Source organism: Rhipicephalus microplus, chromosome 8 (genome assembly GCF_043290135.1).
Source record: "Rhipicephalus microplus isolate Deutch F79 chromosome 8, USDA_Rmic, whole genome shotgun sequence".
Taxonomy (NCBI): domain Eukaryota; kingdom Metazoa; phylum Arthropoda; class Arachnida; order Ixodida; family Ixodidae; genus Rhipicephalus; species Rhipicephalus microplus.
Window position 1 is genome coordinate 4,174,921 of NC_134707.1, and position 23,134 is coordinate 4,198,054.

At 47.8% G+C, this 23,134-nt stretch overlaps 1 protein-coding gene across 2 annotated transcripts in view; it reads left to right on the plus strand.

The window, feature by feature from the left end:
* The window catches only part of LOC119165144 (uncharacterized), a 42,193-nt gene extending 24,708 nt beyond the window's left edge, over positions 1-17,485 (plus strand). For both annotated transcript variants that reach the window (XM_075870797.1, XM_075870798.1), the window contains exons 16-28: positions 195-343; positions 1,393-1,617; positions 3,776-3,923; positions 4,973-5,083; positions 6,396-6,559; positions 6,724-6,868; positions 8,870-9,139; positions 10,551-10,826; positions 11,805-11,993; positions 12,823-13,076; positions 14,855-15,014; positions 16,140-16,286; positions 17,192-17,485. In XM_075870797.1, the coding sequence (XP_075726912.1) occupies positions 195-343; positions 1,393-1,617; positions 3,776-3,923; positions 4,973-5,083; positions 6,396-6,559; positions 6,724-6,868; positions 8,870-9,139; positions 10,551-10,826; positions 11,805-11,993; positions 12,823-13,076; positions 14,855-15,014; positions 16,140-16,286; positions 17,192-17,229 (2,276 nt within the window). In that variant the 3' untranslated portion in view covers positions 17,230-17,485. The remainder of the gene's footprint in view (positions 1-194; positions 344-1,392; positions 1,618-3,775; positions 3,924-4,972; positions 5,084-6,395; positions 6,560-6,723; positions 6,869-8,869; positions 9,140-10,550; positions 10,827-11,804; positions 11,994-12,822; positions 13,077-14,854; positions 15,015-16,139; positions 16,287-17,191) is intronic.
* Positions 17,486-23,134: the final 5,649 nt, after the last annotated feature.

Here is a 23,134-nt window from a genome sequence, read left to right on the forward strand (position 1 = left end):
TACAGAGGATTAATGGTTTACCAGGTTTATTTCCGGAGCTTCGCCCACTCATCATCATTCACTTCGTGGATATGGCGGAATTTTTTTTCTTCTCCGTCGATATACTGATCTAATTTAAAGTAGTTATGCATAGTCGAGCATCGCTTGCCTGCACAACGAACAAAGACGTCATGACGGCTTCATTTTCTTTCCAGGACATTACCATTTCACTCGTGACGTGAAGGTGCTCGGAGACTTGCCCCACTTGGGTCACATCAACGGCGTGGATCTGTCCGTGCTCGACACCCTGATCGCCAAGCTGGACCGAGAGAACGTCATTCAGTCCGACCTGGATTTTCACGATGTACGTTTGGCAGCTTATCTGTACACCCAGAGGCGCGTATGCAAGATTCTCCATCAGAACTGCGGCGAGCCGGGCCTGTCAGTTGCACATCTGAAGCGATTTATAGCGCAGAAAACACCGACAAAAAAGTCGGATGGGACAGAAGCATTTAGCACTCGTATGTAGTCTCGTGCGAAAAATCTTTTGCTTTCCGTTAGGTGGGGCCAAGCATTGCAGCAACTACCCCCTTCCCCTTTCTGACTTTGTTGGTCGAATCTGAAAGAACAAACTCGGCAATGGCTGCTAAAGTTAAAATGAAACAATGACGCAGCATGAGATTTCCAGTGGCCTGCCGTTCTCGGCTTTACTCAGGTAAAGATGAGATGTAAACTGATCGGTGAAAGCAACAGGTGTCCTTGGTTGCCATTGTCGTGACACAACATGCGTAGACATAACCCTGCACAATAACAAATAACTTCAAAGCTCCGGCTAGGTAAACCTATGTGGCACAATAGACGTCCCTACCCCCCCCCCCGCTTTTTTTTTTTTTGATGGCCGGCCACCCCCTCCCTCTCATGCGCGCACATGTGTGCACCATTGAGTAGCATCGTAACACAATTTCTGAAGATGTGTAAAGGGGTGTCCTTGTATGTAAAACTCGCAGGTTCCCCGTGCAAGCCCGAAACATATGCTACTAAACAGACACAGTCATGCACAGGGAAGCATCAACACGAGCCATGGCTTCACGTGCGTTGTGCGCAATCTCCATTTCCTTTTTGTTGAGGCCACGCGCTCTAGTTTATTCGCCGTCCAAAGGGGGGTGCTGCGGCGGCATCGTGTGTAAAGCCCTTTTATTGTGTGGCGTAACGTCCCGTGACACCCTGCCAAAATTTCGTGAAGTCAAAAAAACTTCCGGTCTGTGACGTCATCACGTGATTTCTTCTATTGCTTAAGTCCTCGATGCCACGGGACGGTTGCTGCCGTCAGTCAAATTTCCCGTTTCATGCCGTATATAAGGCGTTCACCTCAACATATTTTCGTATGTTTCAAGTGCCTTCACCTCCCTTTAGGTGACCGAGGTTGGCACGGATCTGAACGTCGATGGTCTCGTCAACGGCCACAAACTGCGGCACCTGAGGGATCAGGCGATATGCACGGCCAGGCATCACGAGCTCACCGCCACCAAGGTCATTCGGGGTCCCGTGAACGTGTTCCATTCCATCGATGTTCGCCACTTCCAGAACGGCAGCCTCACTGCCCTCCTCGAAGATATCGTCTTCGTTGACGGCCACTTTGTAAGTTCTTTCGTTCATCTTATTCGAGTCTCGCATATCCTTACAAGGGGGGTGGCTGGGCCAGTTGGTATGTCATGTTGATTGCTATAGCGCACGCGTGTTGTTAGCCCATGTTCGCGCTTTTTTTAGAATTCGAGCGATTGCCATTGGGCATAAAATAACACGTAACACGGGAGGCACGTCACACGTATACAAGTTGAATTCGTGCAGTCTGGCGAGGATCGGTGAAGTGGCCCATGTATACACCATTGCTAGCCCGAAGGATTACCGGGACGGTGACCGGTTCTTATGAGATGAATGCGTGTTTACTGTAGGCCCAGGCACGACCACAGCAAGTGTCACGTACAGTGCAGTCATAGAAGCGTCCCGAAATAAGCATGTTCCTCACGCTGCGCGCTAGTGTTGCGACCAGTGTGTGCTTTTGGCGTGTATAAAGTCCTGTTTCTGCTCAATGAACTCGGTTGGACGTTACCGTTCATGTGCATCCTCGTCTTCAGTTCGCGCTATTTCATTCATCCTGACATTTTCACAACGCTATATATCTACAGTCGCGCTCAATGAGTTGCAACACGCTGTCTGTACTCAATATGGCGCCAACACTAGCGTGTAACCTATGCAAGAAAAAACTGAACTAAAATTTCTCAATTAGCGGTGCTTCAACGTTTCACTGTGACATTGTGCACGTTTGGGGTCCCTTTAACCACAACCAGTGTGTCGCAGCTCATATTAAACACAACTGTACTTCTTCAGATCTATCAATTTTCCTTTTTTTTTTGCATGCCGTGTGCAGTCACTCGTTTTTTTTTAATATTTTGCTCTGTTAACTTCTGACGCGCGTTATTTTTTTTTTCAGACGTGGACGTTTTGTCGTATACAGTGCTGGTGTGACTCGTCTAACACTTTTCGTACGATTTCTTGGGCAAAATACGGCGTTTATACTGTTGCATACATCACAGTAATGCAGTAGATTAAAAATACGTCGAAGTGGCATCGGTATATTGTACAGTGTTCTTAATGAAATAGATTTTAAATGAAACTTTTATGGCAGTAAGACTCCTGTTGTTCTCGCACAGCTTTATGTCGAGACGCAAATACTCTTCCCCAGCTAGGATGACTGTTATGAGCGCAGTGGTTAGGACTAGCGAATGCTTGTCAACTTTTTAGTGAATTACCAGCAGTTCTTTCCAATAAGAAGTTGTGGTGCATGATTTTCTGCGTAACCCCCCCCCCCCTTTTTTTTTAAGCCACAAAAGTGAAGCTTAATTAAATATGTATCACTTAACTTCCGCCTCGTTGTATAGGTCACGTGCGACAAGAGCCAGCCGCTCATAAAATTTTAATTTACAAAATCTATCGTTTGAAAAACCACCTTGTGTAGCAAACTGCTAGTTGAAAATTGAGCAGTAGAAAGACCAATAAGACAAACTGCGTGCGCTTTAAACACACGACAATTTGCTATAAGAGAATAGCGCATGAAATGTTTAAAATACATGCATGAAATATATGAAATATATATCGCATAAAATACGTTTTGATTAGTAGCTTTCAAACAGGCAAGAAATTTCGGTTAACGCTGTGCCGGACATCACAGGTAATGTTCGCTACCTCAATTATCGAGCTTGTATTTAATTTTGCATACAATAAATTTGCCAAACATAAGCTATCTAAACCAGCCGCAGGTTATTTTTGATACACTCATTGTGTAGATGGTATTGCTAAGAGTGATTTTTGGTGTATTCTGGTTCCTTCCGCAAAGAATGTTGGCAACGCTGGGTGTACACCACGCTGCAGTGTTTTGCAAGCTTCGCGACTGTAGTAATATCAAGATGACGCGAACGAACAAGCTTATAATTGCAGATCTTGCGCGACCACCAGTGATAAGACTGGAAAGTTAGACGCGTGTGATGTCTAATAAAAGATGGCGTGTCCCGGCAAAGTTCAATTTATCGCAGCCGACACTGTTCGTTGTAATCAACCTACAGCGTTTATTTCTTGTAGTCTCCAGGCGGAGGGGTGCCCAAATAAAGTTTAGTGTGACACGTCATCTGCTCCCTTCATCAACGTCCCGATCCATGACAATATTGAGTTTGGTCTCATTAAATCTCTTGTCGTGAATTATTCAGTGCTGCGTCGTTAATCTCCTATGCCATAATCGCAGACGACTGCGCCGAAGATATTCACTGACGTGCTCATGGAAGGAAGCGTGAAAACGAACAATGCCCACTTCGACCAACTCGTCAACGGCATCCCCATCAACACGGTGCTCTCTGACGGCGTCTGGGGTGACGGGGTGTGCCAACTCTTTGGTAATTATATTTTCCGTGCTAAGCGTCTCTTACTCAAGCCCATGTCCCGCGGCGTCCGCACTCGCACTACGCATGCGCCGCTTCCCTCTCCTACGCTCCCCCTCTCGCATCGCAATGCCGACGTTGGGCGCGTCTGCTAACCAACGCTTGCTCCCCCAGTTTTTCTTGCCCCGCCGCGGTGTTGTAAAGGCTAAGGTACTCGGCTGTGGACGCCGCGCAGATTGTGGGATCGGATCCCGGCTGCGCCGGCTGCACTTTCGATGGAGACGAAAATGCTGTAACCCCGTGTGCTTTGATTTAAGTGCACGTTAAAGAACCCCAGGTGGTCAGAATTTCCGGAGCCCTCCACTACGGCCTCTCATAATCGTATGGTGGTTTTGGGACGTTAAACCCCACATATCAATCCCCAGTTTTCCTTTTAAACTGATAAACCTCTATCAATCGTTTCGGCATACTCGTAGTAAGATCACGTGCTACATGAGAACTGGCAATAATTGAACGGCATTCGCAGTCACGGCAGCGAGCGGCGCTGGCTAACGCTCCCAGAATTGCACGCGTGGAATACCCAATAATTTGGAGGGGAAAGCGACCGCCACTGTAGCTCCATTGGTAGACCATCGGGTGCATTATTTCAAGGTCGCCGATTTGGTCCTTTCTAACGGCAACTTGATATCTCATCCACTTTACTTCATTTCCATTTTGTAATGATTAATATACTACAGTTAAAAGCATACACGTAATGTGCCCGATAAATTCCTCAGCTTTACCGACCGCTGTACGCAAAGGCGTGGGTTTTCTATAGTGTGCTACCGATGTACTATGGTATGTTACTATGTTAGCATCATTAGCTGCTCTTAAATGTACTGCTTATCAAGATGAATTACCAATTTATGTATACTTATATGCTTAGCCTGCCCGTCCCAACGTGGGACGAGCAGACTGCACGCTAGCCTCGTCTCTTCCACCCATTCATTCATACGCGTATACCTGTGTATACACCAGAATTCATCTAATCATTCTTTTATTGTGCATGCTTTCATTTTTTTCAGGCGACAACGTATTTACCGACACTTTCACTGTTACAAAAGACCTCACTGTTCTCGGCCGTTTAAACGGACTTCGTATTCCCGACGATCTGCTGCAGCTTTGCCACAACAAAGGTACGACATTTCCTGAATGAAAGTGGCGACATTTATGTAAGAGACGCCAACGTGCCTGTGCGTGCTAAATGCTATACTGTGAACGATGTTCTCAATTTTAGCCTGCGAGAGTCTTGTGGTCTCGCGGCCCGTACTGGCAATAAAATGCCGCGCTGCTGCCAAACTCGAGCGCATAGGTTCGATTCGCTGTCTGAGCGGTCATATTTCGGTATAGGTGCAAAATATGAACCCCCGCGTGCTTTAAGAGCACAGTCAGGCGGTCGAAATTCGTAGTGTGCTTCGTGGTTTCGCCACGTCAAAGCCACCGCTACGTACGCGTCGGCACTGAAAATTTTCTTCTTTCCTTTTCCCGAAGTTTCTCAATTTAACAAATTCGGATTTTCTCGCTGTTGTCCGTAGGCGTAATGCTTTTACGAGCTGGGAATAACAAGAGAAACTTCGCCCGCCCAACCTGACTTAACGATGCATTGCGGGAAAACAAAATGCACAGAAAAAGGGATTCGTACAAATTTATAGCGTCTCTATAGAATGTCTGGCAGTCTGCTGCCAGCGTAGGCGCAGTACAATCGACGCAACGGAGGCATTCTTGTTTTACGATCTGCGAGCCAGAAACACTCAAGTGATGCGGCACAGATTACAAGACTACATGTGGCTGGACGCCAAAGTTCAAGGCGAGTCTCGACCGACTCTCTCCCTTCAAAGAGCACCACGGGATTCTCGAACGGGGAGCAGTCTTTTTCTTGACCAGATCCGAAAATTGTTCGCCAGCTGCTCGTGAAGCGCGCGCAGGCAAAAATGGCGAGCTTTTTCACTATGCAGTAAATTCATCGTTCCCTCGATTTTACGAAAATCCCGATTTAACCAAATCATTCGCGCGTCCCAGTGGCTTCTTTAAATCGAAGTTCAAGTTTGTTTGTTTTTTTCATTCCCGCAGCGTATGATAACCAATCGAACGTACTCCTGGTTAACCTCATTACCTCCTCTTTTCTTCCTTCCTGCTTTCTTTCCAGGTTTTGGCACGTGAAAACCAACACAATTAGTCTCGCAGGTGCCTAAGGTTGTCTCCCCAGAAAAGAAGCCTATCGGTGTAGAAATGCGTTGCGCGGTGTCTTGTACTTTCTCTGTCGGCAGCAATAGTCGACGAAGGTGCCTCGGTATCAAGTCGTGTAATCTTTTTCATGCTTATCAGTAGTGCGTATGTGCTACATAAACTAATATGCTGGTGTCGTGACAGATCGGACTCGGCGGAACGATTTAGCTGCGCAGTGGCCTCTACAGTGCACTAAGTGCAATCTCCTCACTAATTTCACAGCCTGCCCGGAGCAATACTTGGACAGTCCTGTGTTCGAGAACGTCCAGGTTCCGGGCCATCTGCCTGTCTCTGGCACAGTCAATGGACACTACCTCCCGCACGTGCTCGAGGATACACTGTTCGTCACCACCAACCAAACCGTACGTGGAACCAAGCACCTCGAGGTAAGCCACAATGTCTACACCGAGGCACTAATGTTCGCACAAATTTCGGCGAAACTTGCTGTCTGCAAGGTTCGCCAAACGAGATGGTTGAAACCCAGTTGCCCCAACAACCGAACCTTCCCGGCTTATTACAGTGATTAGTGCTCTCGTCTCCTTTCACGCAGGTTGTGACGTTCGAACAGAATGTGCTACCCGATCGCGTCCATGGGAAGCGATTCCGTCAAGATGTGGTCACTCTGCACACGGCGCAGACGTTGCACGGAAAGCTCTCCTATCGTCACGTTGTCACACCGAATGTCGTCGTCAAAGGTTGGCAACTTCCCCATCGCCTGAAAGGAGCGGCCAGTCGCTACTCTGCTTACGTTTGCTGTTGACTTGTGTGACAGTGTAGTCAGATGATTACCCTGTATAGGGTAACGAGCCCATATATATGCCTTTGATGTAATTCGTTACGTCCGTTAGGTTGCGGTGTAAATTGAAGTTGTCCTGCAACGCATACGGTCAATAAGTCGGTTTAAACATTGCGATTCACTTTATTTCTGCGCATAGTCCTGTGCGCTGTCCAGAATATGTATCAAACTAAACGAAAAATGATATAGGCAGCCTTTACCGTTAGTTCACTTTCATACATAAAATTGTGCACAACACGAGTAAGAGCTCCACATTGAAGTCCTAGAGTTTACTTAACCTGACGCTAGACCCCCGACAACCTCGGTACTGGGGATAATGTACAGTCAACCACAACTTTGCGGGCCACGCAAGCGTGAGCTAAACTGCCTGTCCACGCCCCCTTGCGGTACGCCATCTACCGTCGACCGACGTGCTAGGCCGGGAACGGCTTTTGCTATTACTCACTATAGCCTTTTAATTTTCTACTCCCCCGTAGCGTATTGTTAGTTCGCTGTTCTCACGCTCAGCGCTTATCTGCAATATGACCATCACATTTCTATTTTCACAGCAGGATCTACGCAATCATGGAGCCTCAAACGGCGTTCCGTTGGCTAAGTATCGCTTTGTGATAAAGTGCGGCTGTTAAGTTGTGCTCATAAACCTCTCGCGGCGCAGACGCCAAAGCGCGTCGCTTTAAAATGTGAAAGGTGAAAACTATTTGTACCAACTAACACGCATGTTTTCTATTAAATGGGTCTCGGGCGCTGCGGTGCTGTCGATGGCCGCTGACGTAGCGGAAATGTCGCGAAGACGTTTTTGGCCCAAGGCGTGAGTGGTCCGTAAACTTTTCTGGTTGACTGTACTTTCGAACACGATTCATTCGTACTCGAACACTATCCTTGAACTAATTTGGATTTTTTACGTACAAATATTGTCGCGATATTCACGATATGTCGCGATATGTCGCGAATGTCGCGATATTCACGCATGATGCACTCGACGCAGCGCTGTTATAAACAGAAATCTGAATTCATATAAACATTCCTACACTGCTCCATTGCACGATTGCCCGAGTCGGTGTACAATGCATGTTGCCCAGAGTGTCGGCTGCAGCGACCTGTAAAAGCAATCGGTAGCATACATGCCATCTGCCCTTTTCTGAAAGCAATTATGCCTATAGTCGACTGACCAGCTGCGATACCAGCTAAGTTTCACAAATAAGGTACTGCCCAGTGATGACTTTGGCATGCAGAAGATCTTCTGAACATGCGACGCTTAATAAACGCAAACGCATTGGGGCTAGAACAAGGACGTGCGCCGCTTCGTCGCATATTTGCACGTGAAGTCCACTGACCATACTCATGCAAGTGATTTAGTTACATCACGGCTATGATGCTAAATATTACGTCATGGCGGCGTTTCCATGTCACTAAATGTGCTTTGGTCTGTTCTATACGTGAAGTGATCATGGGGGCGTAACCAGGAGGTGGCACACCGGGCCCGTGCAGCCCCACCCGAAGTTTTTTCTCGCCATTGCATAGAAAGCGAAAAATGACGATTTCAGGTGGTGCCCCACTTCTCGAAATAAAGGTCCCCGTCGAAAAAATCTGGTAACGCCCCTGTAAGTGACGTGTTAGTCTGTGCACTGTGGGCAGAGAAATTAGGCAGAAATGTAAATGTGTGACCGTTCTATTAAAGAAAAGTGAACCCATGCAAGTGAACGGTCTATTGCCATGCTATTCCTTTATGTCCTTTAGTTTGCCAGGTGTTCTGTGTGTCTGTTACGCGTTTATCATTGTATATATCCTAGTCGTCACTTAGTAGCGCTTCAGGTGAAAAGCCAGGCAGACTTATTCATTAAAATAATTCTCTTGTCTACTCGCAACCAGAAAGCATTAGTCTCGCTTATTCCTTGTTCAGGGCTCATCAACAACGTCAACTTCTTGAGCCTCGTGCGAAGCACGGTGCTGCTTAACGTGCCCCAGACCATAGCCGCCCCGCTAGCACTGAACAACGTTGTGGTTCGCCACGACATCCGACACGTGGGCACACTCAACGACGTCCACCTCGATCAGCTTGCTCGGGAAGTGTCTCGCTTTGAGCACGCTGCCGCACAGTTGGGACGCTCCTTGGGCCACCGGATAGCCAGGCACGAAGGCCTTCTCAACCAGCTCTCCTGCTTCCTCACCGGTAAGTCCATGCTTGCTCGCATACCGACACGTCCTTGCTTTGTTCTGTTTCACGGAGACTTCTTGTGACTCGTTTTTAATTATTTGTTTATTTATTGTTTATTTATTCATTACCAATTCATTATTACAATACCATCAGCGCCATTACAGAAGTGATGGGGGGGGGGGGGGTATACAGCACATAATCTGTAGACGTGTTTTCAAGTATCAGGTACAGTAAGAATTTATTTGTTCGTGCGGCTGCTGCACTTCAACTACTCTGCTGTCATAGAAACATTTCATGTTATTACCTTAAAGATCATTCTTAACACAATGTCTTAAAGACACCTCATGTAATACCCCTAGTGGGGTCTCTAAGGCATAGAGAAAGGTTTGGGTACACACAAGTTATAATATATATTAACCAGTCTTGCTTTTACAATTCGCAAAAATAAAATCGGGCAGGTAATCGCGGCAATCTGTTTGACACACACAGCACTGGCGCAATTGCCTGCCCAATTACCGGCATCTAAATGAAACAACCTTCAAAGTTGTTCCATTCAGATGCCCGTCGAAATGAAGCAGAAAATGCTTGTGTGGCTGCGCGGACGGGTGACTTGTAAGGCATGATCGGTGCAGTGAGATATGCGGGCTGTACGGGTGATAGTCCGGGCGTTCACATGGTCTGTGATAGGATTTACTGAACAGAGCTAGGGTGGCAATGCAACGACGAAGTGCAAGAGCTAGATAATTCTTCTAAGACACACTGACATGACACGAATATGATAAACGACTAAATCGTACCGCGTGGTTCTGTAGTGCCTCATGCTCTGTAGTGCCTTAGATGAGCCTGAGACGGGCTCCAAATGGCAGCTGGCATACTCAAGCTTTAGTTTGCTCGAGCAGTTTGTAAGCTAGTAGTTTTAGGTGTTCTGGTAGCGTGACGGAAATGACGTTTCAGATATCGGATTTCTTGGCACTCGCTTTCAGGTTAGGGACATGCGCAGCCCGTATATTGGAACATTGCAAGTCCGACGCGGACCTTGCAGACTGTAAGCGTGCATCAGTCCTAATTTGGGTGCACCTGACTGTCGCGCAAATTAAATTTTGTGAAGAATGGATCAAAAGGAAGGAAGTGAAGCGCAGATTACCAACTGCTTAATGACTCCTAGAAACATACAGGAGAAACTTTCTGCGCGTGCGTGACGAGTCAACGTGTGACGTAGCGTAACATGGTCGAGATAGTAATGTCTCGACCATTGAGGTGTATTGACTGACGCTGTCAGTCAATACACCTCAATGTACCAAGTTAGCGGAAGGGCACGTATCTGTTTTGCGCATCTATTGCTTCGTCTGTCTCGTCTTTTTCCAATTCACTACGAATTACCCCCTCGCCTAAGCTATTCCAAACATACCTTTAACGTTGACCACAGATTCTTATTCGACCGTGGATTACTTCGTCCTGCACCAATACCTGGACGTGGAGGCCACGACTGTGGACACAGCGCCAGGTGTGGGCTTCTTGCGCCTGCTGGACAACCATGGCGGTGACGTCGTGGCACAAGCATTCCATTTCGCCTGGAGTCAAGAAGGCGGCACGTGGCAACTGCAGGGCGTCGTCTCTGCCGACGAAGGCGAGCGCGTCTACTTCACCCTCGAAGGGAGACTCTTCTGGCTCGAGCTTCCCCTGCCGGACAGCAGCACCGGACGTACGTAAACTCTGCGTCGTTTCCAAGAGACGAATTCCAGTTAAGCGTATCGAACACATCTGCATATACAAATGCGTATGAAAAAGCATGTGCAGAAGTGTTATGGCTATAGGGTTCTATATTTTAGGCTTAAATTATCACAACTCGACTCAGGGCCATAACTGAGGGGAAGCTGTTGAGGTGGTGCTGAAACGGCCGAAATTTTTTTATTCTTCGATTTATCCGGTGATACTTGTGTTGACGCGCTTTCACATGGACCACCAGTTCCTAAAGTTGACAGTTTTGCACTACCCCCCCCCCCCCTCACCGAGAAGCTCTTGGTACAGTCCCGACACGACCAACATCTTGTTAACAGCTCTCCTGGCTCAGCTATTTCAAGCGTTTAAGTTTTCGTAAAGAAGTAGTACACAGCAGTGGCTTTAAAATTGTTGCGCAACTGCACAATTCAACAACTTTCATCAAAGCACTCTCCCTGCAGGTAGTCCAAAAGGCAGGCTCGTAGTCAGGGCCTTCCCGAAATTCGGATGGAGAGGGGGGGGTGTTTTACAGAGGAAAAAACTGTTTTTCAAGGCCTTCAACAACTCCTCCCCCCCACACACACACACACACACACAAACTACTCGCGCCGCTGAAAAACATTTTTGGCTACGGGCCTGCCGAAAGGTAACACGCTTCGAAATGGTAAAATGGACGAAAACATTTACCATTGGCACACTTTTAACAATTGCCTACCTTTGGTCTCTGGGTTCTGAGAGTAAACATGTGAAGCGAACGCTTCTTGGTGTGTGGCGTCAAGGACCTTCGGCCGCCACTGTCGTCAATAACCTGCTTGACTGACTTTTTCAACAATGACTGGTCAGGTCTGACAGTGTGGTGCAGCATCCTTCCCCTTGCGAACGCCAATGTTTGCAACGTCGTACATGTGTTACTCCTGCTGGAAGAACGGGGGCTCAACTGCATATTACTGCTCTTGCACAGGTGCCATCTTGACTGACGGCTCGACGGTGATCTTCAAATTTGGCGACGTGCTGGCTATGTCGGCTGTTACCAGGACAGGCAACACCGCAATACTGGCCAGTCTGACCAAGCACGGTGTCCTGGACCTCTTCACTTACTCCCTGCAGAGCTTCGAGCCCAGTCTAATCGGCACGATCAATCCAGGGCAAGGTAAAGTCGGGCAGAGTTATCCCTAAATGCTCCATGAAGTGTCCAAGATTAAAAAAACCTCGCCGTACAGCCGTACTTCAACAAGTTAATAACAGTCCATTAAACATATACAAATAGTTAAATGTAATAAAATACCACTCGCGAAAAGCTATCAATGAACAAAAGTTCAAGAGCTTGAAAAGATGAAAAAACGTGCACGGTAAGTCACTATAGCCTACGTTTCGACAAGCGAACTTGCGCAGCCCTGAAGAAAAATTCGTCCAAACGTCGGCTTCACCAACATCTCGTAGTAAAACATTTCATCACGTAATGTAGCAGACGCTGAATAAAATGAACCTATAGGTTCATTTTATATATATTTATATATCTTCGTGTCTTTTATATATCTTCGTGTCTTTTATATATCTTCGTGTCTCACACGACTTCGTTAAGAGGTTCGACTGTTACAGCGTCGCCTCGTAGCTTGTTAACAAACTTTTAAAGGATGCTGTGGAAGCCTGCCAGACTCGGCTACGAACATGGACGCGTATCGGCACAATGACCTTTTCGCTCATTCTTTAGACTGGTTCGTGGTAATCTGTGGATCAACAATCTGCGTATAGTGGTTATGGTGGTCGGCTGTTCTCCCGAAGACGGCGCGTTCAACACCGGTCGCATTTCGATGGAGAAGAAATCCTAGAGGCCCATGTACTGCTTAATATCGAAACACCAGATGGTCCAAATTTCCGAAGCTCTCCACAGCAGTGCCGCTCACGACTTGTGGTTTTGGCACGTTTAACCCCATATATATTATCGCGAATGCTGAGCGCTTTGACTTGCATCCTTGCAGGTGCCACCATGGTCAAGCTCCTCTCCCTCGAAGGATCGTTGTACGTCATCAGCTCCATGTACGATCACCGAGCTTGCATTACGGACCGCTACCACTCCTTGGTGTACACCATGGAAACTGCGCACAGGTGGCGCCTCGTGCAGACCCTCTACGGTGGAGCGGTGGCCAACGCCTTCTCCCTCCACGGCTTTCTGTATGCCCTGTTCACTGGCTTCGACATGCGCAGCCACTGCACTGAGCCCAGCCTACTGAAGGTGTGTGTCAAAATGCATGGAGTTCGACGTAATGAGTCTGCATCCTGCCCTTGATCTGAACTCGCCAAAGGCTCTATGGATATCGCTCTCCTATTACAACCACCATGCTTGACCGATGCAATCGTGCATATGCGTGCGCACAGGGGCGAAGCTTCAACAAAGCTAAGACAGTTAGACTAATTGGTAAAATAGATCATTATACTTGCGAAATCATTGACGGGAATGAGAAGAAACGAGACTACGCTAGACCAACTAAACTTTTATACATGCAACATTCAAGTATATAAAAACCCGAATTGGTGACGGCATGCGCACAAAGGTACCGTTATACTCGAAAGTAGGTTACAATTGGTATCGGTTTCTACGCAGATAATAAAGCTTTCCCCGTCAAGAGCGCCAGCCAGCGACTGTTCGCACACGCATCAGCTTTTTTTTTTTTTAATGACTAGAACTTCATATCTTTCCCACTCTCTCTACGTTGCGAAGCTGCGCAGCACTCAAGTTTCCTTTCGTAGTGCTACAGACACCAGCACCTTCTGCAACAGTTTGAGACGTCCACACTCGAAGTCTAGCCGTGCTTCTCGTCTTCTGTTTCGCTAGTATCATGACCGATCACTCTTCGCCACAACACCCCCACCCCTGTTCCCCTGTTGGTAGAGTAAAAAAAAAAAAAGATTCGCCATGAATGCCGAAGTCAAAATGGGACAATGATTTTCTTCTCGCGGCGATTTACCTTTGGTCTACTGCTTCGGGGCGGAGAAGCTACCAAGTGGACTTTCCTTATAATGAAGCATCGGGCGTCCTGGGATACAATTATGGTGAAAAATTCGCATGGTCATAACCCTGCGTTCTAAACAACGAACGGTCAGTGTAGGGAGAGAACTTGGCTCCCCCCTTACATAATGGGACTGGGGGGGGGGGGGGGGCGGTGCCCTACTTGCTCTTCACTGCCTCCCCAGTGCGCGTGTCATCGGGTTGAAAGCATCGCCGCGTGTTTCGATGCGAGACGGTTGGCTGCAGACCACGCCGCAATAATTCATAAGCTTCACTATTCTGTGAAGGTTATGGGTAGGACGAGCTAATTTATTTCGATAGCTTTCAAGAACGCTGGAACCTTCTATGTCGCATGTATAACTGCAGACGCGTGTTACCGCAGATAAGATTGGACAGCCGACGCTCTGTTTGTCGCTATCGATCGACACTGCAGCGTGTATTCCTTATGCCCAACGGAAAACATTCCGTTTTCAGGGGCACAGGTTCGCTCAAATAAAATATTCGCTTGAGAACAGACTGCTGCCTCATCACGGCACCACGATATTTTCACGTGGTCATGACGTCCATGAAGACAACAGGCGACGCGTCGACGAAGAAACTCTTTATTTGGCCGAACTTCTGGCCGATAAACGGAAACTCGGATTACAGCGATACACACTACAGCACCATGGTAGCTGAGAACACGGCGTCGGCCGTCGATCAACTGAGAATCGGTAATGTGCGTCGGCATTTATTATATATGTCAAGTGTTCCAGTGTTATCGCTAGCGGCCACGAAAGTTTCAGAATAACCTGTAACGTTCGCATTGCACGCGTAACCTTAACATGATGATCTACTACAGCCCCGAGGCTCCTCGAACACTGCAGGCTAATGTGGCACTATTACCGCAGCGAGTGGCCCTCCACGAGTTAACCGCGGATAGTGGTGCGCACAACGCCGCAAGACGCCTTTCCACCAGTCTTTTACCCCTGAAGTGCACCCCGCGCTGTCTTCTGTTCTCGCAGGTTTATCGAACTTGTGGCAGGCCGGGATTTACTTTCGAGTTGTTCCAGACAATCTCCCTGGACTCGGTCTCCAAAGTGGAGATTGTCCAGTATGGAGCACATCTCGACGTATTCATGGCTGCCGCCAACAAAACTTCAATTCAAATCTACACTTTCAATGGTAATGTATCTATTCTAGTCCATGTTAGTTTGTCCTTGTACTTCAACCTATCTTTACGTCTTATACGTCGCCTTACGCAGGTCGAAACGCACTATAGCGCGTTCTGACTATAGATACAACGCGTTGGTTCATCGCGCGTCTGCAGATATGTTTCAGAAGTTCCCTTCAGCACTGTTTAAAATAAAACTAACTGATGGCTGATTACGTACCTCATTCATTTGTTGCTGCCGATGGAGTGGGCATGTAACTTTAACAGCAAGTCCGGATCGAAGCGGGCGGTCACTTTTTCGTGGGTTCTGTCATGTTGATTTGCAAACAGTTATCGGCGGTAACCGACAGCAATAATTGCGTATGAAATAAATGCGAAAAATAAACATGTCGTGTGTCGATGTGGCGTAACACACACCAAACGCCAATTCTAGTCAACCTGTCAATTTTGAGGCACTTAGATGTAGAACAGTGTTTCACTGTGCAAGCGTGTGACATTCTTCAGTAGGGTTGAGAGCTGGGCTAGTTGGTGAGACATCATTTAACCATATGGTGTAGTAGCGCAAATTCACGGGGACGAAGAGGACAAGAAAACACGACACTCGCTACTTTCTTGTCCTCTTCGTCCCCGTGAATTTGCGCTACTACACCATATGGTTAAATGGTGTGACATTCTTACACCCCCCGAAGCTTGTGCTGAACCACAGCGTTCAGAGTATAGACTTCATCGCGTGATTGCTGAGTTTGTAAGGGAAAGAGGCCACAGCGCCCAGCCCCTTACACAGGCCGAAAGGCGGCGTGGACGCGTTCTGGCAGTGCGTGGGCCAGCTGTTGCGCATGCGCAGTATGGGCGGTTACGCACACCGGCTTGAGCTTCACCATAAGCTGCTTTCTCATCTAAAAGGAAAAGGTTAATGTCCCTTTAACATAGTCCACTTGACAATGATCTGAAGGACATCTGCGCTCAAGCAAAAAATCGTATCTTGCATTCACTGCCTATGGAGCCTTCATGTGCGCGGAGGCGGCGCACACGTGAAGGCCCCCGATCATTGCTCACAAAAAACTCTACTCAAGACTCCGCGCACCTTGACGCCTCTTTGGAAGACCACTGCAAATCCGGACGCTTGCGATTCGCAGGCGAGAGCGGCTTCCAGTTCCACTCGGCGATCGCTGTCCGGTTGGTGACCGACATCAAAATGACGGTGCTCGGAGGCTCCCTCTACCTCATCGTCGCTCAGGGCCACAGCACCGCGAAAAGCCTCGTTTACAAGGCTGTCACGCTGGGTAATACATACTCTTATCTTTCTGACGGTTGTTGCGTGGCGTTTAAATGGAACAGCGTGACACCAATCCGTATACCACACAGCGCTAACAAATAGGATTCTTCAGCTTTTGCACGTTGTTTTTTCTTCTGTTGCAAAAAGTAACTAACAATTACTTATCATGGCTGGAAAGTTCAATCGCACGATGATTATTTGGATGTCTTATAGCGCTCAGTTCCAGTTTCGGTATCGGAAAACGCAGTGAGGCGAAACTCGCACAGTTGTCATGCAAACATAGCTGGCTACGTGACTTCGCAAAACCACGTGCACGTGAGCACCGCATTAACAGCTCTTTTCAACGGCTGCTTCTTCAGATGAAGGTGCCCTCCCCCCCCCCCCCCTTTTCAATAAGTTCTGCCAACGTCTCCGCTACAATAGCTTCATGTAGTTGCTACCACAACCTAAAGTGACGAGAAAAGAATTTTTGCCGCACGTGTGGCGCGGCACAGTGGCAAAAGGACACTTGCCACGCGCCCGCGTGTTCCCTTTGATAAAAATAACCGTTGTACATACAACTTGGTCTCCGTTCAGCTCGGTTGTAGTGTAAACTTCAAAGTGCCAGGCGACCTGTGTTGTGCTATAAATGCAGTGACCTGTAACTCGCATAGGAGTCGTGAAGGGGACCCAAATGCCGTAACTGTTATACAAACACTAGAGCGCGTGAGAAAATCGTGAAGGCAGGAACATAAACTAACCCACGCTCTTCAGTGACCCCATCCTTTCTCTGATGAGATTGCTTAAGTAAATAGCTGGTGTTATGTTAAGCCTGTGGGTAGTTTGTTCCAAAGGTGCGATGTCGTATGCGTAAATGATCCTTAGTGCAAGATTAGCGCGAAACCAATCGCCCCTTTTTCATTCATACCACAGGGGCTGCGGAAACATTCCGGAGTCTTCCAGCGACGTGACACAACTGAGTGGAGCTGCGCTGGATTTTAGATTTTACGCCCTTCGCAACGCAGGGTGGTATATAATTGTTTACTGTTACCGCATAACTGCCTCTGAGGCATCGCAGCTCGTTACTTTTACGCACCTTTGGCTATTGTAACCATTGTAGATGGAACATGTTGGGCCCTAGGCTTTGTTTACCACTGAAAGTGTCACGAGCCATGTGCTTAAAGCACGTTACTCACTCTGCAATAAATTTATTATACTGATCGTTTTCTTATGCACTTTCATGTATACACCAGAGTATTGCGCACAACAGTTGGCCGTCAGCGCTCGTCCTGTGCGATTTTTGGCCGTGTTTATTTCGCGCTCTTTTTAACTGTATGCGTACCAACTGGCTCAGACTCTTAAGTTCTTTCGCATTATACTGCGTCGCACAATGAAGCACGCACAGCAATATAAGAAAAAAATGCCTGTACACAAGTTCTAAACTGTCGTGTAGTAAATCAGCGTGGGAACAAGGACTAAGTACGGAACAAGCGCTAACTTTCAACGTCCTCTCTGCGAAACCGTGAAAAAATAGAGACGGAAATGAACACACAGGAAAGAGCGCTGAACCACCAACGAATGCCTTTATTTGTGCGAGCACGAATAAATACGCTTCTACCCACGTAACGAAGGGAGGGGGATAGAAAAGGCGCGTGCACCCTATAAATCGCATCTATTTAATGGTACAGATAGCTAATCTCGTTGTCTGTTGATGCTTCCGAGGGTGCACTGACGCATGCTGACCCCACATAATGTATTTCGTAGGCTTTTCAGATTTCTCGGGAATCTTGACAGCTGCGAACAATGCGCGTCCATACTGAAAAAGGGTCGCACCTTGCGCAATGAATCGCCAAACTGCCGTCTTCGTTCCAAGATTGCCTACATGTTTCTGTAGCCAATCATTAACACACCAGCCCGTCTGATAAGCGTCCACATGACGTCGGGAATGTTTTACACCAATTCTGTGTTGCAGGGAACGAAACGACTCGCACGTTTTTCTGACACGCAAGTTTTCTAAAACTTGCCGCGTTCACTCACTTGCAGGGGGAGCTCAGTTTTTAGGAGCCGAGTAAACCACTCTACTCCCGCCGCCGCCTTTTGCACCCAGTCAGAGACTCCGTGCAGGACGACAAAAAACTTGGTCTTGTCCACTTGCGGCGGGGTTTCTTCTCGGGACCTGTATTCGCGTATAATACCTTCTGCACAGGAACTGTTCAGGAAGACCAGCCCCTGTCCACTTGAAAGGTGACACTTGAAGAGACTTGACGGGGACATGAAATACATCGGGCATTCCTCGTGGTGGTCAATGCGATGGTGCGGTTGACGAGCTTCGAGTGATGAGATGAAAACGGCAGACGGTCCTTCTTCGATCGCGGGTCTTAGATCCAGCAGGTGTGCCTGTCGTCCAGGTGAATGGTGGGATCGAGGAAGAGTTATTTTTTGCCTTCAGGTATTTCCTTTGTGGAGGATAGACCCGGGAAGTTGATGCAAAAGCTGCTGTAGATTGTCTGACGGCGTCCTGGTTTCATCAGGGTTCGCGTGGAATAAAGCAGGATACTCGTGGACAAAGCGAAAAATCCTTCCCCTCCGGATCGTCGTTAGGTTCCCCAGGACCCTTCCAAGAGTCTGTCGTAAATACAAAGGCAAACTCCAGCGATTTTTTGAACATGTCAAGGTAATGGTGTTTTTATGCTCCCGAGACACTCTTATCAAGAGTCCAATAGCTGAAATGCTCAGGAACTTCGAAATTAATTTTTAATAAGAAAGAAGTCCAATACCAAAACTCAACAGGGCGACCTGTCTGCGTATGACTTACAATTTAGTAAGAACCGGAGGCAGTATACTAATCCCATCTGCGCGGATTATGAAAAGTGCGAAAGCCGTAATAAATACACGTGCTACGTGACACCGCACAGGCTCATAAAGGAGTGTCGCACTCGCCTTCATGGCTACAGATGGCACTGACTGACACTCCCACGTTTAAATTCACATATATATCCAATAACGTGGCTGGGAGGATAGCTGCCATGGTAGCTCAGTGGTAGAGGATCGAACGCGTTATTCGAAAGTCGCAGGTTCGGTTCCTGCCCACGGCAAGTTATCTTTTCACCCACTTTTCTTTCTTCACATTTACTTACAATTTGGTCTAATAACCTCCCCTATACTTTCCTTGGCATTATACTTTCCTTGGCATTATTGTCTGTTAGATTTCATTAATATTGTCTCAAAAATGTCAAAACATGGAAAAACGGTCATTTCTTGGGACGACTGGACACCGAATACGACGTCGTTTTACTCGACTGTCCTGAGTACCTGCAGCCTCCGAAAGAGAGAGAGAGAGAGAGAGAGAGAGAGAAGCGACGCGTCTGAAAAAACACGAGGCAGCAGCGCCATTGAACACACCACCACCGAAACGTAGAGCACTTGAGACCCAACTAGACTCTCCTTCGCTTCATCTCAATGAATTGCCCTCCGTTGATGTCGCCTCTCTAAAGTTATCATGATGGACTGCACCGAAACCGAATCACCGCTACCTACAAAAAGCGGCACTAGCGAGCGCTGTACCACTGCCACCATGCCGGTGTACAAAGCTCTGCAGTCGTCGTCATTATTCTCGGTTTCGGCAATAGACAGACGAAAGTGGAGACGTGAGGAGCACGGCCTGAACGCGCGACTTAAGTGGCTCAAGAACACCGTCGACAACTACAAACAAGAACTGCAAAAGCTAAAAGAAGAATGCTATGTGTCGGCATTCCTGCATGTTATGGAGAAAGCGTAAGAGAAAGATCTGGCTGCGTCAATATTACTCGAACAAGTGCAGAATTTCGCGAAGAAGAAATCAACGTGCTCTCAGGTGACAGTGCGCCATGCTGTGGTTTTGCGGAACCTCTCGACTAGTGCATACGAACACGTAAGAAGCAAAGGTATTCGACTTCCCTGTCGAAGTACCCTAGAGCGCTTTATGGGCTCATCACGTGGAGAAGTTAACGTGACCGAACTCGTGAAGCAAAGGTTGTCTGCAGAGCTCGCTTCTTATCCCTCCTTGAAAGCGAGGTCATGCTCTTTGATTGTTGGCGAAATGCGCGTAAAACAATGGCTACTTTATCACAAGCAAAGAGATGCCTTCATCGGGGAGGTGGACTATGGTGTCAACTTCCCCCCAAAAACAACAGATGAGCCTGTCCTGGCCAACTCACTCTTGTTTTTCGTCCATAACGGCCTTTCAGTTTCGTTCAGATACCCGTGGCGTACTTCTTCGCGAGAAACTGCATGGGCCGTGAGCTGCACATACTCATGCGACACGTTCTCAAAGAAGCTGAATAAATAGGACTTTTCGTACTCAAAATTGTCACAGACAACCACAAGATAAATGTCTTGGCTATGCAACTTCTGTGCAACGGAAGCCTCAAACATTGCATTGCCCACCCTGGAAAACTGAACCGAAAGCTTTTTCTTGCATTCGATCAGTGCCACCTCATTAAAAACGTGCGATGGCAGTTTTTGTCCCGTGACATCGGAAAAGGCAGCGAAATATCAACGAACTACTTGAAGAGCCTCTACAAAATGCAGCAACGCAGCCTTGCGAAGCCAGTATTTCTGACGAGAAAGCACGTATTCCCTAAGAACATGGAAAAGGGAACGTGCAGAGAGCGGTGAAAGTTTTTTCTCCTCCCGTGACAGCTGCAATGAAGGTCTTGCAAGAGCATGCGGGCCACACGTGCAATGCAAGTTTCGCGGGTGTCGGACGGCGGTGCAATTTATGGACACCGTGCCCCACTGGTTCGTGCTCATGGACGTGAGTAATTGTACCCAGCACATACATCAGAAGAATGCATACTGCAAGCAATTTGAATCTGCAGGCGATGAACAGCTAATCTGGCTGGAGACAAGCTTCCTCGACTACCTGGACGATCTCAACAATCGGTGTCTGGTGAAGAACTTCCTAACCAAAGTGGCTTATGAGGGTATTGTGATGACAACTCTTCCGAACGTTGAGTGCATTAGATATCTTCTTGAAGAGATGTCTTCTCATTTCGTTTTAACGAAGAAAATGTCATCGGACCCAATCAAGTCGTTCTTTGGCTGGCTGAGGAAATCAGCAGGATCAAATGATCAAACGGACGTCCGCGCCGTGTCCACAGGCATTGAGAAAACCTTCAAGACCATTGTCACATCGGCGTCGAGTACAAGCAACATAATGGCACAAGAAGAGAGTGATTACTTGTCAATGCTACCGCATCCGAAAAACACAAGGGAGCAGACCAACGATGAATTCCTTGCGGATGCGCATAGAGAGCTCATAGATCAACTAAACCGAGATAGGCCTCTACTTCCCACTCCATATGTGGCCGCATTGGCTATGGTCTGGTGGCTACCTAGCAAGAATTGCACGAGAAAACTTCCAATGTGAGGAGTGCTTCGCGCTCTTAACAAAGCCAAACGCCTCGAAACCATGGGACTCGCTGATTAAGCACCTAGACCACGGTGGACTTCTGTACCCGTCCGCAGAACTTTAAAATGTTCTCTACGCACTACAGAAGTTCGTCGAAGTTCTTCTAGCGTGAATAAGACGTATGCATCACCCTCTAAAGGAGGCTGTGAACAATGATGCCGAGATACTCCGCGAGCACAAAGCATTGATGTGTTCGAATCCCGGGCACCAAGACAATTTGCTCAAACTGCTGCTTACAAAGTTCTTTCACCCAATATTCCCCAATTTCGCCCTGAAAGCGACAGATAAACAAGACTTCGCCAAAGTTTTCGAAATAAAGCCACTCTCACGAAAGCCTGAAACTGCGAGCTTGATCTCACAGCTGCGGGCCTAAGAGAAAAGTGCAGTTGTCACAATATGTCTCGTGTTGCTTGCTTTCAATGTACTGCTGGGATGGAAAGAAACGCGAACAGTGCTACATCTGCATTCTCTACTGTTTCGCATTTCATTTCCGAGTGGTTGTAGCCTGCATGATAAATAACTATTCCAGCGTCTTTTTATTCCCTCCAGGGTCACAGCGGGATGGAAACATCACGCCGCACTGTTTGCGTTTCTTCTCATCACCCCTGTACATCATGAACAAACACCAATGCAACCTGCGCATATATTTTACAGTTGCACATCTAATGCGAACGCCAGTTTCTCTTCAAGAGCATGCGCGCAACAGCGTAGTTGCGTCGTCCGCTCTGGGACTGGGTATGGGGTGGCAGCGCAGTGTAGTGGCGAGCGCTTGAACTAGAAGGTACAGGCGCTCCGCCCGCCACTCGGTGGGCATGAGAAATGTAGAAGGCTATGCGCAGGCCACGACGCGCGCTCTCCCAATGCAGACGCTCCAGAGACCTTCAGTACCATGAGACTAATCGCCACCGCTACCATCACCCGCCGGGGAATCAGCCGAAATGCGGCGCGGCCGCCTCATTCATTCTAGGGGCTTCAGTTCATTCCACTGCCCCCTGCTAGTACACTGTACCCACAGGGCCCATTCATTAAACCCTATATCAGCCTCGGTGCCGCCATGATAGAACGACACTCGAATTTCGCTTGACGTTCACTCGCCCTCGCCACTGCATGCTGCAATAAGAGTTATTGAGCGCCATTTTCATTTTCTTCTATTGGGGTCGTGCCGTCTCCAGTTTTTTTCGCCGCCCGAATGAGGGCGCTACAATGGCATCGTTTCATGATGCACCTACATAATGATATCTACGTCAAACAAAACCCGAACAGCTGCAAGCCTTCGCGATGCTATAGTGCGCGCCGTCCACTTATCACTACGAACAGGCTCGCATATATGCGGAAAGCTGCCGAGCAGGATGCGCGCGCCAGTCAATCGTGGTAACTGGACAGCACGCGCTACACTATCGCAAAGGCTTGCCGCTGTTCGGGTT